Genomic DNA, 16,780 nt, shown 5'->3' with positions numbered 1-16,780 from the left:
TAACTGACTTACCTAGTTAAAAGATGTTAAATAAAATAAATACATGTTTTATTTGTCAGTATAGAGTAAGTGCAGGTTTTATTTGGCAGTATAGCAGGGCTACACCACCGGTATGCACATTTAGCAATGCGTGTGTGGATCTATCGGCTGTTTGCTAGCTAGCTTGCTAAATAGCGATGCTTACCAGCAGTAGACAGCTAGCTGGCTCTCGTGATTATCAGACCTTGGCACGGTCCAGAGCAGCATGTGGGTACTATCACTAGAATAGCCGTGAGTGACGAGTCTTAGCAAGTTGAAAATAATAAAAATCTGATTGCTGAATGAAAAATCATCGCACAATTCCCATTTAATTCCAAAACACATGTTAGCAACAGAAAACTTTGTAACATTCCCAGTCAGTGTTTTTAAATCTGCACTGCTATAGCACAGACGGACAGGCAAACAGCCAGGAGCCAATACATGAATCACAAGGATTTGTCAGCTAAATTACACTTTTATTCCATATCACTCAAATCTAATTTTTGAGTCTTGTTTAAAATAAGTGAGATATAGATCAGCTTATTTGTATTGTTGATGTGTTGCTGATGTCGTGGATGGATCAGAGGAACAGATAGGCCTAGAACGTGAGCGATAAAATTATCAATAACATGATCCTAATTACCTGGAGAATTCCAACCTAGAATTTGTAAACAAACCTGCTGTACTCATAACACGTAAAAACTTAATTTGTATCAATTTGAAGTGACACAAATGGCAAATGAAAACAGTTTTATTTTGACTTACTGAGTCTGGCTTTAACATAGGACTGTTAAATCTTAGGTTAGTCAAAATGATACTCACAATTTTAGCATTCTTGCCACTTTTTCGTAGTTGCTGGACTGCGTATGCATGTTCCACGTTGTCCATGGAGACAGCGTTGACCATCGTGACTCTGTCATTCTCCCTGGAAGGAAAGAAGGAGAGAGCGACTTGTAAAACAATGTAAACAATGTCTTTGTAAACAACCAAATGTTAAAATGTTTATTTATTTATTTAAATACTATCATTTTGCACCATCCATACCACCTATGAATTTGAGAGAGGTTACATTTTCTCCAAGCCACATCCCTCAGCTTTATATCAAACCAAGGGAACCCATGTGGTAACTCATCCCAAGAGAGGAGAGAAGGATCTTACTGCAGTAGGCCCTCGGCTGGACCCCCCTTCAGGACGTCGGAGATGACGATGGAGGTCTCACCACTCTGAAAATGAGGGTTATCCCGACCTCCCGAGATGGCTATCCCAAAGCCAAACCCTGGTGCCTGCACAGAGATGGAAAATGGCATGTTCACTGGCTACCCTGGTGCCTGGTGACACAGAGACCCAGAGAGAGAGAGAGAGACTCAGGAGACTCGCATGTGACGTCAGAACACAATAGTATTCACCACAAAGAGAGAGAGAGGGAGGGAGAGAGCAAGAGAGCGAGAGAGAGCGAGCGAGAGAGAGTGAGAGAGAGTAGCATGTTAGAACACAACAACTGTATTCATCATAACCACTGAGAACTATCACAGACCTCTACAGTTCCAACAATTCCACTAGTACGTCACCTTCTAAACAAAGCATTGTATTGGTTTGATAGGGGAGAGTAGTAAACAGCTAGCAAGTTAGCTACTATTTAACAAGTGAGCCGTTTCTGCTGAGAACTAAAGTCTGGAGGTAGATAACCTCATAACCATAGCTACCTTGCAACCGTTTATCCTCTTCAAAACAGTGACAGAGTTATTTACAGTTTCTACATTAGGTGAAGGTGAAATGGACAGACAAGGAAATAGGAGGAGTGTAGGAGGGAGGGGGATGGGACATGACAGACAGTGATTTGTATTGACAATCTATGCTTGTTGTGTTTATATGCCCGACCCTTGGCCTGTATGGAAGGGCAAGTTGTGACCTTGTGCTCTACATCCTGGTGGAAGAATCATGAGCACTTCTAAAGGGCAAAAACAGACCGTGTCCACGAGTGGTTAAAAGCAACGTCCTATCGCCTATGACCACAGAACATCGGCCATTTTCTATTAGTTTGAAGATGACTTTACATGTTGAATCATAACTGTGCGTCGGCAGCAGGTGATCTACTGAGCATGGCCAACGTTCATTAAGGTGCGTCTTGTCCTTTATACAGAGGAGAATCCTGTGACACTTACTCTCTCCACACATCTATTTTACCAAGATCGTGTTCATTAGTGTAAACTTTTTAAAATGTTGCAACGGAAAACAAAAATGCTTGTTTCTTATTGGACAAGTCCTGGTAGTCCCTCCCCGCTTCAGTCAGTTTTATTCCATTTGGTGCCTAATGAACAAGGTCCTGTTATTGTGTGTTCAGTGAGCATACTGTACTTGTACAGCTGGCAGCATGCTGACTAGTGGAGGCAGGAGGAAAAGAAGATGGAGGGTGCAGGGAAGAAGGACAAAATGGAGGGAGGCTAGGGCACAGAGATAGAGAAGTTTCTTCAACCATCCCAGAGAGATAGGAGAAGGTGTTTCAACCATCCCAGAGAGATAGGAGAAGGTGTTTCAACCATCCCAGAGAGATAGGAGAAGGTGTTTCAACCATCCCACAGAGATAGGAGAAGGTGTTTCAACCATCCCACAGAGATAGGAGAAGGTGTTTCAACCATCCCAGAGAGATAGGTGTTTCAACCATCCCAGAGAGATAGGTGTTTCAACCATCCCAGAGAGATAGGTGTTTCAACCATCCCAGAGAGATAGGTGTTTCAACCATCCCAGAGAGATAGGTGTTTCAACCATCCCAGAGAGATAGGTGTTTCAACCATCCCAGAGAGATAGGTGTTTCAACCATCCCAGAGAGATAGGTGTTTCAACCATCCCAGAGAGATAGGAGAAGGTGTTTCAACCATCCCAGAGAGATAGGAGAAGGTGTTTCAACTATCCCACAGAATCTCACAAGTTGAATGTCTCTTGCTCAGTTGCAACAAGCAATGGTGATATAAAAGGCCAATGCCGACAAGAATGTTGAAAAGATGTGACAGGCAAGGATAGAGACACACAAGGAGAGAGACAAGGAGAGAGAGAGAGAGAGAGACACAAGGAGAGAGACAAGGAGAGAGAGAGACACACAAGGAGAGAGACAAGGAGAGAGAGAGACACACAAGGAGAGAGACAATGAGAGAGAGAGAGACACACAAGGAGAGAGACAATGAGAGAGAGAGACACACACAAGGAGAGAGACAAGGAGAGAGAGAGACACACACAAGGAGAGAGACAAGGAGAGAGAGAGACACACACAAGGAGAGAGACAAGGAGAGAGAGAGACACATAAGGAGAGAGACAAGGAGAGAGAGAGACACACAAGGAGAGAGACAAGGAGAGAGAGAGAGATAAGGAGAGAGAGACAAGGAGAGCAACAAGAGAGAGAGACAAGGAGAGAGAGAGAGAGAGACAAGGAAGGAGAGAGAGAGATAAGGAGAGAGAGACAAGGAGAGCAACAAGAGAGAGAGACAAGGAGAGAGAGAGAGACAAGGAGAGAGAGAGAGACAAGGAGAGCAACAAGAGAGAGAGACAAGGAGAGAGAGAGAGAGACAAGGAAAGATAGACAAGGAGAGATGGAGGTATCCTATGCACTACTCACCCTGTGTAGAGTTACTGTGTGCTGTTCCCATATGACGGTCTCCTCCATAGCTGCACTCTGTAGAAATAAATCCTTATTTTCATCATCATCACTCCAATTAGTGTCAGTAGCCCCCAGGCTTTAGATGTACTCATTTAGCAAAATAAACTTTCCAGACACAATATCTAAAAATACATTTCAGAAACCCCAAAAAATAAACACACAATTGTGCCAGTATTTTAGATGAGCCTGTCGTGGATCGGCTCGTGACAGATCAGCGGTTTTCCTTGTATCAGGGTTCATACACATTTTGACAGATGGAATTTCATTACTTATCCATGACTTCCCCATGATTTTTAACCACATTTCCATGACCAACAAATGCCGGCGTCTCTATGTACGTATAAACACCGTAAGCATAATGTGGTAGACACTGGGAGGCTTCTCTCTGATCCCATTTACCATCTTCTGTCGTTGAGCAAGGCGCTTAACTCCCCCAAAGTAGAATACCTTTAAGGCAACTGTATAAAACACGTGGTCAACCTTTAGGCCGGAGAGCTGCTGGGTGTGCAGGCTTTTGATCAAGCCCTGCTCAAACACATCAAAGACAGTTTATCAAGGTCCGGGTTGAGCAGCTCATTTCTAAAATGTGGTTTGTTAGAGGGGGCCTGGACTAAAAGCCTGTACACCCATTATCTCTTCTGGAGGATGGTTGACCAGCCATTATCTCTCCTGGAGGATGGTTGACCAGCCATTATCTCTCCTGGAGGATGGACGACCAGCCATTATCTCTCCTGGAGGATGGTTGACCAGCCATTATCTCTCCTGGAGGATGGACGACCACCCATTATCTCTCCTGGAGGATGGACGACCACCCATTATCTCTCCTGGAGGATGGACGACCACCGATTATCTCTCCTGGAGGATGGACGACCACCCATTATCTCTCCTGGAGGATGGACGACCACCCATTATCTCTCCTGGAGGATGGATGACCACTCATTATCTCTCCTGGAGGATGGACGACCACCCATTATCTCTCCTGGAGGATGGATGACCACTCATTATCTCTCCTGGAGGATGGACGACCAGCCATTATCTCTCCTGGAGGATGGGCGACCAGCCATTATCTCTCCTGGAGGATGGGCGACCACCCATTATCTCTCCTGGAGGATGGATGACCACCCATTATCTCTCCTGGAGGATGGATGACCACCCATTATCTCTCCTGGAGGATGGATGACCACCCATTATCTCTCCTGGAGGATGGACGACCAGCCATTATCTCTCCTGGAGGATGGGCGACCACCCATTATCTCTACTGGAGGATGGTTGAACACCCATTATCTCTCCTGGAGGATGGTTGAACACCCATTATCTCTCCTGGAGGATGGACGACCACCCATTATCTCTCCTGGAGGATGGTTGAACACCCATTATCTCTCCTGGAGGATGGACGACCACCCTTGATGTAAAACATTGCAACATCACAACTAAATACGTTTCGCTCATTCAATATAGCAAAGATCGAATAGCTATGGTAGGCTACAAAGACGTTTATTCAACTGAATCAAGCCCACAAACGTTCAGAAAATGTACCTTTTCTAGTTTAGTCATATTTATCTTAGCTACCTTATAAGTGTTAACTTTGTAGGCTGACTAGTATCTATTGAGTTGCATAACCTTATACATTAGATGCCCAAATCAACTGGAAGTATCTACGAAATACATTTTGAAGCCACATAATCCAAAAGGAAGGCTACATTGTTTTCCTAAAATGAATGTTCACGATTCACAAATTATTATTTTGATCCAATGTCTAAAATTACCGTTTTATATTAATCATTCACAAAAAAAAGTAAATCAACGTTGTAGTGAGGCCTGTAGCACTGACATGCAGCGCCTTAGACCGCTGCGACACTCGGGAGCCCCTGATTCCATGATTTTGGAACGAGGATGTTCGACAAGCAGGTGTCCACATACTTTTGGTCATGTAGTGTATGTTTTGAATTGGCTACCTAGTTAATCTGTTCCCTATGATATTTGATAGGCTAGGCCTACCTGCTGCTGTAATGTCTGGCCCATGTGTCTCACACTATGCAGGTGACGCTCACAAACACGTGTAGTCATTCCTATCCTGGCTGATATGCTGATTTTTTGGGGGGATTGATAAAATATTTTAAACTGTACTAAATAAATTACATTAACAGAAATTATTACATTCATTTCCATGACTTTTCTGATTTGATCCTTTACTAAAACTTTTCCTAGGCCTGGAAAACAATTTTAAAATTCCATGACTTTTCCAAGATTGTCATGAATGTACGAACTTGGTTGTATTCTAATCAACCACCAACCTTCCCTGAGCGGAACGGCCACAGTACTGTAGGTCATACCTAAAGTAGACTGTCTAAAAAGTAGCGGTGGAAAAAGTACCCAACTATTATACTTGAGTAAAAGTAAAGATACTATAAAAGAAAATGACTCAAGTAAAAGTCACCCAGTAAAGTTCTACTTGAGTAAAAGTATAAAAGTATTTGGTTTAAAATATACTTAAGTATCAAAAGTAAAAGTATAAATAATTTACATGTCCTTTTATTAAGCAAACCAGATAGCACCAGTCTCTTGTTTTTTTCTTTTTTTCTTTACGGAAAGCCACAGGCACACTCCAACATTCAGACATCATTTACAAACAAAGCCTGTGTGTTTAGTGAGTCCGCCAGATAAGAGGCAGTAGGGACGACCAGGTATGTTCTCTTGATAAGTGCGTGAATTTGACTATTTTCCTGTCCTGCTACGCATTCAAACGTAACAAGTACTTTTGGGTGTCAGGGAAAATGTAGTGATGTAAAACTAGTCAAAAATATAAATAGTAAAGTACAGATACCCCAAAAAACTACTTAAGTACTTTACACCACTGCTAAAAAGAACCCTAGATCAGCCACCTACGCTAGATACTGCTGCAGATACTGCTTCATTGTGTCAAGGAGAGGGGTAAGAAGGGAGAGGGGGGACAGGGGAGAGGGGTAAGAAGGAAGAGGGGGGACAGGGGAGAGGGGTAAGAAGGGAGAGGGGGGACAGGGGAGAGGGGTAAGAAGGGAGAGGAGGGACAGGGGAGAGGGGTAAGAAGGGAGAGGAGGGACAGGGGAGAGGGGTAAGAAGGGAGAGGAGGGACAGGGGAGAGGGGTAAGAAGGAAGAGGGGGGACAGGGGAGAGGGGTAAGAAGGAAGAGGGGGGACAGGGGAGAGGGGTAAGAAGGGAGAGGAGGGACAGGGGAGAGGGGTAAGAAGGGAGAGGAGGGACAGGGGAGAGGTAAGAAGGGAGAGGAGGGACAGGGGAGAGGGGTAAGAAGGAAGAGGGGGGACAGGGGAGAGGGGTAAGAAGGAAGAGGGGGGACAGGGGAGAGGGGTAAGAAGGGAGAGGGGGGACAGGGGAGAGGGGTAAGAAGGGAGAGGAGGGACAGGGGAGAGGGGTAAGAAGGGAGAGGAGGGACAGGGGAGAGGGGTAAGAAGGGAGAGGAGGGACAGGGGAGAGGGGTAAGAAGGGAGAGGAGGGACAGGGGAGAGGGGTAAGAAGGAAGAGGGGGGACAGGGGAGAGGGGTAAGAAGGGAGAGGAGGGACAGGGGAGAGGGGTAAGAAGGGAGAGGAGGGACAGGGGAGAGGGGTAAGAAGGGAGAGGAGGGACAGGGGAGAGGGGTAAGAAGGGAGAGGAGGGACAGGGGAGAGGGGTAAGAAGGAAGAGGGGGGACAGGGGAGAGGGGTAAGAAGGGAGAGGAGGGACAGGGGAGAGGGGTAAGAAGGGAGAGGGGGGACAGGGGAGAGGGGTAAGAAGGGAGAGGAGGGACAGGGGAGAGGGGTAAGAAGGGAGAGGAGGGACAGGGGAGAGGGGTAAGAAGGGAGAGGAGGGACAGGGGAGAGGGGTAAGAAGGGAGAGGAGGGACAGGGGAGAGGTAAGAAGGGAGAGGAGGGACAGGGGAGAGGGGTAAGAAGGAAGAGGGGGGACAGGGGAGAGGGGTAAGAAGGAAGAGGGGGGACAGGGGAGAGGGGTAAGAAGGGAGAGGAGGGACAGGGGAGAGGGGTAAGAAGGGAGAGGAGGGACAGGGGAGAGGTAAGAAGGGAGAGGAGGGACAGGGGAGAGGGGTAAGAAGGAAGAGGGGGGACAGGGGAGAGGGGTAAGAAGGAAGAGGGGGGACAGGGGAGAGGGGTAAGAAGGAAGAGGGGGGACAGGGGAGAGGGGTAAGAAGGAAGAGGGGGGACAGGGGAGAGGGGTAAGAAGGGAGAGGAGGGACAGGGGAGAGGGGTAAGAAGGGAGAGGAGGGACAGGGGAGAGGGGTAAGAAGGAAGAGGGGGGACAGGGGAGAGGGGTAAGAAGGGAGAGGAGGGACAGGGGAGAGGGGTAAGAAGGGAGAGGAGGGACAGGGGAGAGGGGTAAGAAGGGAGAGGGGGGACAGGGGAGAGGGGTAAGAAGGGAGAGGAGGGACAGGGGAGAGGGGTAAGAAGGGAGAGGGGGGACAGGGGAGAGGGGTAAGAAGGGAGAGGAGGGACAGGGGAGAGGGGTAAGAAGGAAGAGGGGGGACAGGGGAGAGGGGTAAGAAGGGAGAGGAGGGACAGGGGAGAGGGGTAAGAAGGGAGAGGGGGGACAGGGGAGAGGGGTAAGAAGGGAGAGGGGGGACAGGGGAGAGGGGTAAGAAGGGAGAGGAGGGACAGGGGAGAGGTAAGAAGGGAGAGGAGGGACAGGGGAGAGGGGTAAGAAGGGAGAGGAGGGACAGGGGAGAGGTAAGAAGGGAGAGGAGGGACAGGGGAGAGGGGTAAGAAGGGAGAGGAGGGACAGGGGAGAGGTAAGAAGGGAGAGGAGGGACAGGGGAGAGGGGTAAGAAGGGAGAGGAGGGACAGGGGAGAGGTAAGAAGGGAGAGGAGGGACAGGGGAGAGGTAAGAAGGGAGAGGAGGGACAGGGGAGAGGTAAGAAGGGAGAGGAGGGACAGGGGAGAGGGGTAAGAAGGGAGAGGAGGGACAGGGGAGAGGGGTAAGAAGGGAGAGGAGGGACAGGGGAGAGGGGTAAGAAGGGAGAGGAGGGACAGGGGAGAGGGGTAAGAAGGAAGAGGGGGGACAGGGGAGAGGGGTAAGAAGGGAGAGGAGGGACAGGGGAGAGGGGTAAGAAGGGAGAGGAGGGACAGGGGAGAGGGGTAAGAAGGGAGAGGAGGGACAGGGGAGAGGGGTAAGAAGGGAGAGGAGGGACAGGGGAGAGGTAAGAAGGGAGAGGAGGGACAGGGGAGAGGGGTAAGAAGGGAGAGGAGGGACAGGGGAGAGGTAAGAAGGGAGAGGAGGGACAGGGGAGAGGTAAGAAGGGAGAGGAGGGACAGGGGAGAGGGGTAAGAAGGGAGAGGGGGGACAGGGGAGAGGGGTAAGAAGGGAGAGGAGGGACAGGGGAGAGGGGTAAGAAGGGAGAGGAGGGACAGGGGAGAGGGGTAAGAAGGAAGAGGGGGGACAGGGGAGAGGGGTAAGAAGGGAGAGGAGGGACAGGGGAGAGGTAAGAAGGGAGAGGAGGGACAGGGGAGAGGTAAGAAGGGAGAGGAGGGACAGGGGAGAGGGGTAAGAAGGGAGAGGAGGGACAGGGGAGAGGGGTAAGAAGGGAGAGGAGGGACAGGGGAGAGGTAAGAAGGGAGAGGAGGGACAGGGGAGAGGTAAGAAGGGAGAGGAGGGACAGGGGAGAGGGGTAAGAAGGGAGAGGAGGGACAGGGGAGAGGGGTAAGAAGGGAGAGGAGGGACAGGGGAGAGGGGTAAGAAGGGAGAGGAGGGACAGGGGAGAGGGGTAAGAAGGGAGAGGAGGGACAGGGGAGAGGGGTAAGAAGGGAGAGGAGGGACAGGGGAGAGGTGTAAGAAGGGAGAGGGGGGACAGGGGAGAGGGGTAAGAAGGGAGAGGAGGGACAGGGGAGAGGGGTAAGAAGGGAGAGGAGGGACAGGGGAGAGGTAAGAAGGGAGAGGAGGGACAGGGGAGAGGGGTAAGAAGGAAGAGGGGGGACAGGGGAGAGGGGTAAGAAGGGAGAGGAGGGACAGGGGAGAGGGGTAAGAAGGGAGAGGAGGGACAGGGGAGAGGGGTAAGAAGGGAGAGGAGGGACAGGGGAGAGGTAAGAAGGGAGAGGAGGGAGAGGGGAGAGGGGTAAGAAGGAAGAGGGGGGACAGGGGAGAGGGGTAAGAAGGGAGAGGGGGGACAGGGGAGAGGGGTAAGAAGGGAGAGGAGGGACAGGGGAGAGGGGTAAGAAGGGAGAGGGGGGACAGGGGAGAGGGGTAAGAAGGAAGAGGGGGGACAGGGGAGAGGGGTAAGAAGGGAGAGGGGGGACAGGGGAGAGGGGTAAGAAGGGAGAGGAGGGACAGGGGAGAGGGGTAAGAAGGGAGAGGAGGGACAGGGGAGAGGGGTAAGAAGGGAGAGGGGGGACAGGGGAGAGGGGTAAGAAGGGAGAGGGGGGACAGGGGAGAGGGGTACGAAGGGAGAGGGGGGAGAGGGGTACGAAGGGAGAGGGGGGACAGGGGAGAGGTAAGAAGGGAGAGGGGGGACAGGGGAGAGGTAAGAAGGGAGAGGGGGGACAGGGGAGAGGTAAGAAGGGAGAGGGGGGACAGGGGAGAGGTAAGAAGGGAGAGGGGGGACAGGGGAGAGGTAAGAAGGGAGAGGGGGGACAGGGGAGAGGGGTAAGAAGGGAGAGGGGGGACAGGGGAGAGGGGTAAGAAGGGAGAGGGGGGACAGGGGGGACAGGGGAGAGGTAAGAAGGGAGAGGGGGGACAGGGGAGAGGGGTAAGAAGGGAGAGGGGTAAGAAGGGAGAGGGGGGACAGGGGAGAGGGGTAAGAAGGGAGAGGTAAGAAGGGAGAGGGGGGACAGGGGAGAGGGGTAAGAAGGGAGAGGGGGGACAGGGGAGAGGTAAGAAGGGAGAGGGGGGACAGGGGAGAGGGGTAAGAAGGGAGAGGGGGGACAGGGGAGAGGGGTAAGAAGGGAGAGGGGGTGCAAGGGAGAGGAAAGAAGGGAGAGGGGGAAGAGAGGAGAGAGGGAAGAGAGGGATCTCAGGGTGATCTGCACCAGAGCCAGCTGAGGTGTTGAGGAGCGATGGTTTTATTTATTTATTTGCATGGGTCCTGCAATGCAGCGAAAGAGAGATGGGATCTGCTGAGCCACATTCCCTAAAGTCAGTATTGTCACAACTACACCACTAGGATAAATCTCTGAATAGCATCTGTAGCATTCACTGTATCCTAGCCAGCATTGCCACAACAAACCAGACCACTACTGTGCATCTCATTCTCAGGTAGCTACTCATAGTGACTGTATCCTAGCCAGCATTGTCAATACAACCAGGAAATCTCAAAGTAGCTCAAATTCACAGATCCTGAAACTAAAAATAAAACCATACTGACACTGCACCAGCAGCAGAAACAGCATTCACAGACACTATATACCATAGCCAGCGTTCACAGACACTATATACCATAGCCAGCGCTCACAGACACTATATACCATAGCCTTCATTCACAAACACTATATACCATAGCCTTCATTCACAAACACTATATACCATAGCCTTCATTCACAAACACTATATACCATAGCCTTCATTCACAAACACTATATACCATAGCCTTCATTCACAAACACTATATACCATAGCCATCATTCACAAACACTATATACCATAGCCTTCATTCACAAATACTATATACCATAGCCTTCATTCACAAATACTATATACCATAGCCAGCGTTCACAAACACTATATACCATAGCCATCATTCACAGACACTATATACCATAGCCATCATTCACAGACACTATATACCATAGCCATCATTTACAAACACTATATACCATAGCCTTCATTCACAAACACTATATACCATAGCCAGCGTTCACAAACACTATATACCATAGCCATCATTCACAGACACTATATACCATAGCCATCATTCACAGACACTATATACCATAGCCATCATTCACAGACACTATATACCATAGCCATCATTCACAGACACTATATACCATAGCCATCATTCACAGACACTATATACCATAGCCATCATTCACAGACACTATATACCATACCCATCATTCAGACACTATACCATGGCCACTTTAGATAGCATTGTCAAGCCAGACCCAGTAGATCTCAGATACATGATAAATAAAGATGAAACCATACTGATACTGAAAGATAAAACAATCCTGCTGCTGGTCGTGGCATAAACACACACACACACACACACACGCACACACACGCACACACACGACACTGTGGCCACAAATCAAAACAGACCACACTCTCACGCAGAGGAAGTTAAAGGTATTTTAAACACCTCTTAACAGTGTATGAATGAGTGTGATACAAATTGTGGAAATGGGGTAGGAGGAGACTTGACTCCCTTTCTTTGTGACAGGAGCTAGGCTGCATCTACCGGGCACTCCACTTTACAGTCCACAGAATACAATGGGCTTGTTGCTGGCGACATAATGCCACCACTATGAGGAGGCAGGTTGAGGAAGTGTGCTGAGTGACTTTATTAATGCCTGGAATGTCTTTACACAGTAACAACTGGGCCAACGTGCAGTAAAGCAGGGGCTACAAAAAGCAGGACAATCCCAAGCTGTCAGCCCAGTATTCATTAATGCACACCGTAGCAAACCGTAGCAAAACATTTTGTAACAGGAAACATTTTTTTTTAAATATATTAAAAAAAATAAGTGTTTCTATATGAAAAATACAGGTCGACTGGTGGATTGTTTGGTCGCTAGGCTGTTGGTCGACCAAGATTCCTTTAGTCCAGCATATATAGCTACAATTATTTTTAAATCATGGTGCACAAGACACCTGTCTGAGTGGACTGATCCATTGTGGAGGCAGGTGGGGATGGCACAGTCCAGAACTCTAAGAAATGTGCTACTGAATTTCTTTATGGATATATTACATAAGAACAAATGGTACAACACTAATAAAAATAGTATTTCATAACAAATAAGCTTTCTCCCGCGTTGGATAGCGGTCGCTGTCCACAGTTCTGAAACATCAGCGCGCTGTTGAATTGGCGCCTTTTCCTAGACCATGTTGCTATGTGCATAATGGGGCGCAGGTAGCCTAGTGGTTAGAGCGTTGGGCCAGTAACCGAAAGGTTGCTGGATTGGAATCCCCGAGCCGACAAGGTAAAAATCTGTCATTCTACCCCTGAACAAGGCAGTTAACCCACTGTTCCCCGATAGTTCGTCATGGTAAATAAGAATTTGTTCTTAACTGACTTGCCTAGTTAAATAAATAACAAAAGTAATAATAGCAAAGTTACCCAGCATCTTGGTGTTGAGAACAATGCGGCGGAGGCAGCAGTGGAATTAGGAGACGAGAAAGCAGCCTTTGACTTAATTGTCTAGGGATTAGTGAGAGAGAAAACCCCAACTTTAATGGGTCTATAATCAACAACCTAACTGTTAAATGTGCCTGGCTTTATAAATCATCCATATATATACACACAGTTGAAGTCGGAAGTTTACATACACTTAGGTTGGAGTCATTAAAACTTGTTTTTCAAACACTCCACAAATTTCTTGTTAAACTATTGCTTGGCAAGTCGGTTAGGACATCTACTTTGTACATGACACAAGTCATTTTTACAACAATTGTTTAGACAGATTATTTCAATTACAATTCACTGTATCACAATTCCAGTGGGTCAGAAGTTTACATACACTAAGTTGACTGTGCCTTTAAAGAGCTTGGAAAATTCCAGAAAATGATGTCATGGCTTTAGAAGCTTCTAATAGGCTAATTGACATCATTTGACTCAATTGGAGGTGTACCTGTGGATGTATTTCAAGGGCTACCTTCAAACACAGTGCCTCTTTACTTGACATCATGGGAAAATCAAAAGAAATCAGCCAAGACCTCAGAAAAAAAATGGTAGACCTCCACAAGTCTGGTTCATCCTTGGGAGCAATTTCCAAACGCTTGAAGGTACCACTTTCAACTGTACAAACAATAGTACGTAAGTATAAACACCATGAGACCACGTAGACTTTATACCGCTCAGGAAGGAGACGCATTCTGTCTCTTAGAGATGAACGTACTTTGGTGTAAAAAGTGCAAATCAATCCCAGAACAACAGCAAAGGACCTTGTGAAGATGCTGGAGGAAACAGGTACAAAAGTATCTATATCCACAGTAAAACGAGTCCCATATCGACATAACATAGCGTAGTCTGGCCACTCAGCAAGGAAGAAGCCACTGCCCCAAAATCGCCATAAAAAAGCCAGACTATGGTTTGCAACTGCACATGGGGACAAAGATCGTACTTTTTGGAGAAATGTCCTCTGATCTTATGAAACAAAAATAGAACCGTTTGGCCATCGTTATGTTTGGAGGAAAAAGGGGGAGGCCGTGAAGCAAGGGGGTGGCAGCATCATGTTGTGGGGGTGCATTGGTGCACTTCACAAAATAGATGGCTTCATAAGGAAAGAAAATGATGTAGATATATTGAAGCAACATCTCAAGACATCAGTCAGGAAGTTAAAGCTTGGTCGCAAATGGGTCTTCCAAGTGGACAATGACCCCAAACATAGTTCCAAAGTTGTGGCAAAATGGCTTAAGGACAACAAAGTCAAAGTATTGGAGTGGCCATCACAAAGCCCTGACCTCAATCCTATAGAAAATTTGTGGGCAGAACTGAAAAAGTGTGTGCGAGCAAAGAGGCCTACAAACCTGACTCAATTACACCAGCACTGTCAGGAGGAATGGGCAAAAATTCGCCCAACTTATTGTTGGAAGCTTGTGGAAGGCTACCTGAAACGTTTGACCCAAGTTAAACAATTTAAAGGCAATGCTACCAAATACTCATTGAGTGTATGTAAACTTCTGACCCACTGTGAATGCTATGAAAGAAATAAAAGCTGAAATAAAATCATTCTCTCTACTATTATTCTAACATTTCACATTCTTAAAATAAAAGTGGTGATCGTAACTGACCTAAGACAGGGAATTTTTACTAGGATTAAATGTTTGTGAAAAACCGAGTTTAAATGTATTTGGCCAAGGTGTATGTAAACTTCCAACTTCAACTGTATATATGTTTGAGTGTTCGTTCATTAGGTTAGGGATTCCGTGAGCACCAAGCCTGAAGCAACCACAACGTCTGATAAATAACAAGCTTTACAAGAACAGTCTCTCTGGTACAACTTAACATTTATTTTGTGTCACTGTTCCAAATTGTCAGAAATATTTATAATAATAATAAAACCTCCTTTAAAAAAAAAAGGAGTTATTATTACTATTATTATGATCATCATTATAATAAGTAATGTCATTATCATTAGCAGCCTTGTGTAACCACCATCGAGCTGTAGGCCTCAGAGAGCATCCTGTTTAGACTTAATACCATAACTTAGGCCTATACTTCGTTGGCTAATGGGGATCCTACTAAATGAAAAAAATGCAATACTTACAGTATATAGGTTACTGTATAATAAATAAACCGTTCACGAATGCATGCAACTGTTTTTAGTCTTTGTTGTAATAAAGCCCCCCCGCCCCACAAAAAAAAACAGATAAGACTCTCTGGTACGCTTATCATTTATTTAGTGTTGTTTACATTGTTCCAAATGGTCCCAAAAAATGATATTGTAATCTAACAGCATCTGTTTGGCACAGATAATATGCAGGCAGAGCTTTCTCCTTACCTTCTTTTTCTTGATCTCCAGAACTTTCCACAACTAGTCAAATTTATTCCACACATCTAACTTCCAGTCAGACTTTTCAGTCAGAAATGGCTGTAATTATGTTGCAGTTCAGCAACACGGACAGTGTGATACACACTGTTGTTGTTCTGTGGTGGTCGCTGCAGCAGAGAGGAGTGATACACGCTGTTGATGTTCTGTGGTGGTCGCTGCAGCAGAGAGGAGTGATACACACTGATGATGTTCTGTGGTGGTCGCTGCAGCAGAGAGGAGTGATACACACTGATGATGTTCTGTGGTGGTCGCTGCAGCAGAGAGGAGTGATACACACTGCTGTTGTTCTGTGGTGGTCGCTGCAGCAGAGAGGAGTGATACACACTGTTGATGTTCTGTGGTGATCGCTGCAGCAGAGAGGAGTGATACACACTGTTGATGTTCTGTGGTGGTCGCTGCAGCAGAGAGGAGTGATACACACTGTTGATGTTCTGTTGTGATCGCTGCAGCAGAGAGGAGTGATACACACTGTTGATGTTCTGTGGTGGTCGCTGCAGCAGAGAGGAGTGATACACACTGCTGTTGTTCTGTGGTGGTCGCTGCAGCAGAGAGGAGTGATACACACTGTTGATGTTCTGTGGTGGTTGCTGCAGCAGAGAGGAGTGATACACACTGTTGATGTTCTGTGGTGGTCGCTGCAGCAGAGAGGAGTGATACACACTGTTGATGTTCTGTGGTGGTCGCTGCAGCAGAGAGGAGTGATACACACTGTTGATGTTCTGTGGTGGTCGCTGCAGCAGAGAGGAGTGATACACACTGCTGTTGTTCTGTGGTGGTCGCTGCAGCAGAGAGGAGTGATACACACTGTTGATGTTCTGTGGTGGTCGCTGCAGCAGAGAGGAGTGATACACACTGCTGTTGTTCTGTGGTGGTCGCTGCAGCAGAGAGGAGTGATACACACTGTTGATGTTCTGTGGTGGTCGCTGCAGCAGAGAGGAGTGATACACACTGTTGATGTTCTGTGGTGATCGCTGCAGCAGAGAGGAGTGATACACACTGCTGTTGTTCTGTGGTGGTCGCTGCAGCAGAGAGGAGTGATACACACTGATGTTCTGTGGTGGTCGCTACAGCAGAGAGTAGTGATACACACTGTTGATGTTCTGTGGTGGTCGCTGCAGCAGAGAGGAGTGATACACACTGATGATGTTCTGTGGTGGTCGCTGCAGCAGAGAGGAGTGATACACACTGTTGATGTTCTGTGGTGGTCGCTGCAGCAGAGAGGAGTGATACACACTGTTGATGTTCTGTGGTGGTCGCTGCAGCAGAGAGAAGTGATACACACTGTTGATGTTCTGTGGTGGTCGCTGCAGCAGAGAGGAGTGATACACACTGTTGATGTTCTGTGGTGGTTGCTGCAGCAGAGAGGAGTGATACACACTGCTGTTGTTCTGTGGTGATCGCTGCAGCAGAGAGGAGTGATACACA

The 16,780-nt window shown here is 47.5% G+C and overlaps 1 protein-coding gene across 12 annotated transcripts in view; it reads right to left on the bottom strand.

Annotated features, from left to right (window-relative positions):
• Positions 1 to 16,780, bottom strand: part of LOC129854911 (tight junction protein ZO-1-like) — a 177,750-nt gene that overhangs the window by 61,601 nt on the left and 99,369 nt on the right. For 11 of the 12 annotated variants that reach the window (XM_055922068.1, XM_055922070.1, XM_055922072.1 and 8 more), the window contains 3 exons: positions 3,626 to 3,682; positions 1,177 to 1,301; positions 841 to 943 (listed from right to left, as the gene is read on the bottom strand). In XM_055922068.1, coding sequence (XP_055778043.1) covers positions 841 to 943; positions 1,177 to 1,301; positions 3,626 to 3,682 — 285 coding nt within the window. Of the gene's footprint in view, positions 1 to 840; positions 944 to 1,176; positions 1,347 to 3,625; positions 3,683 to 16,780 lie in introns of those variants that run through there. The other variant, XM_055922078.1, reaches the window with a different exon arrangement.

The sequence above is a fragment of the Salvelinus fontinalis genome, chromosome 5 (genome assembly GCF_029448725.1).
Source record: "Salvelinus fontinalis isolate EN_2023a chromosome 5, ASM2944872v1, whole genome shotgun sequence".
Classification (NCBI taxonomy): Eukaryota; Metazoa; Chordata; class Actinopteri; order Salmoniformes; family Salmonidae; genus Salvelinus; species Salvelinus fontinalis.
Note: the sequence above shows the minus strand (reverse complement) of the source record. Positions and strands in the feature narration are given on the sequence as shown.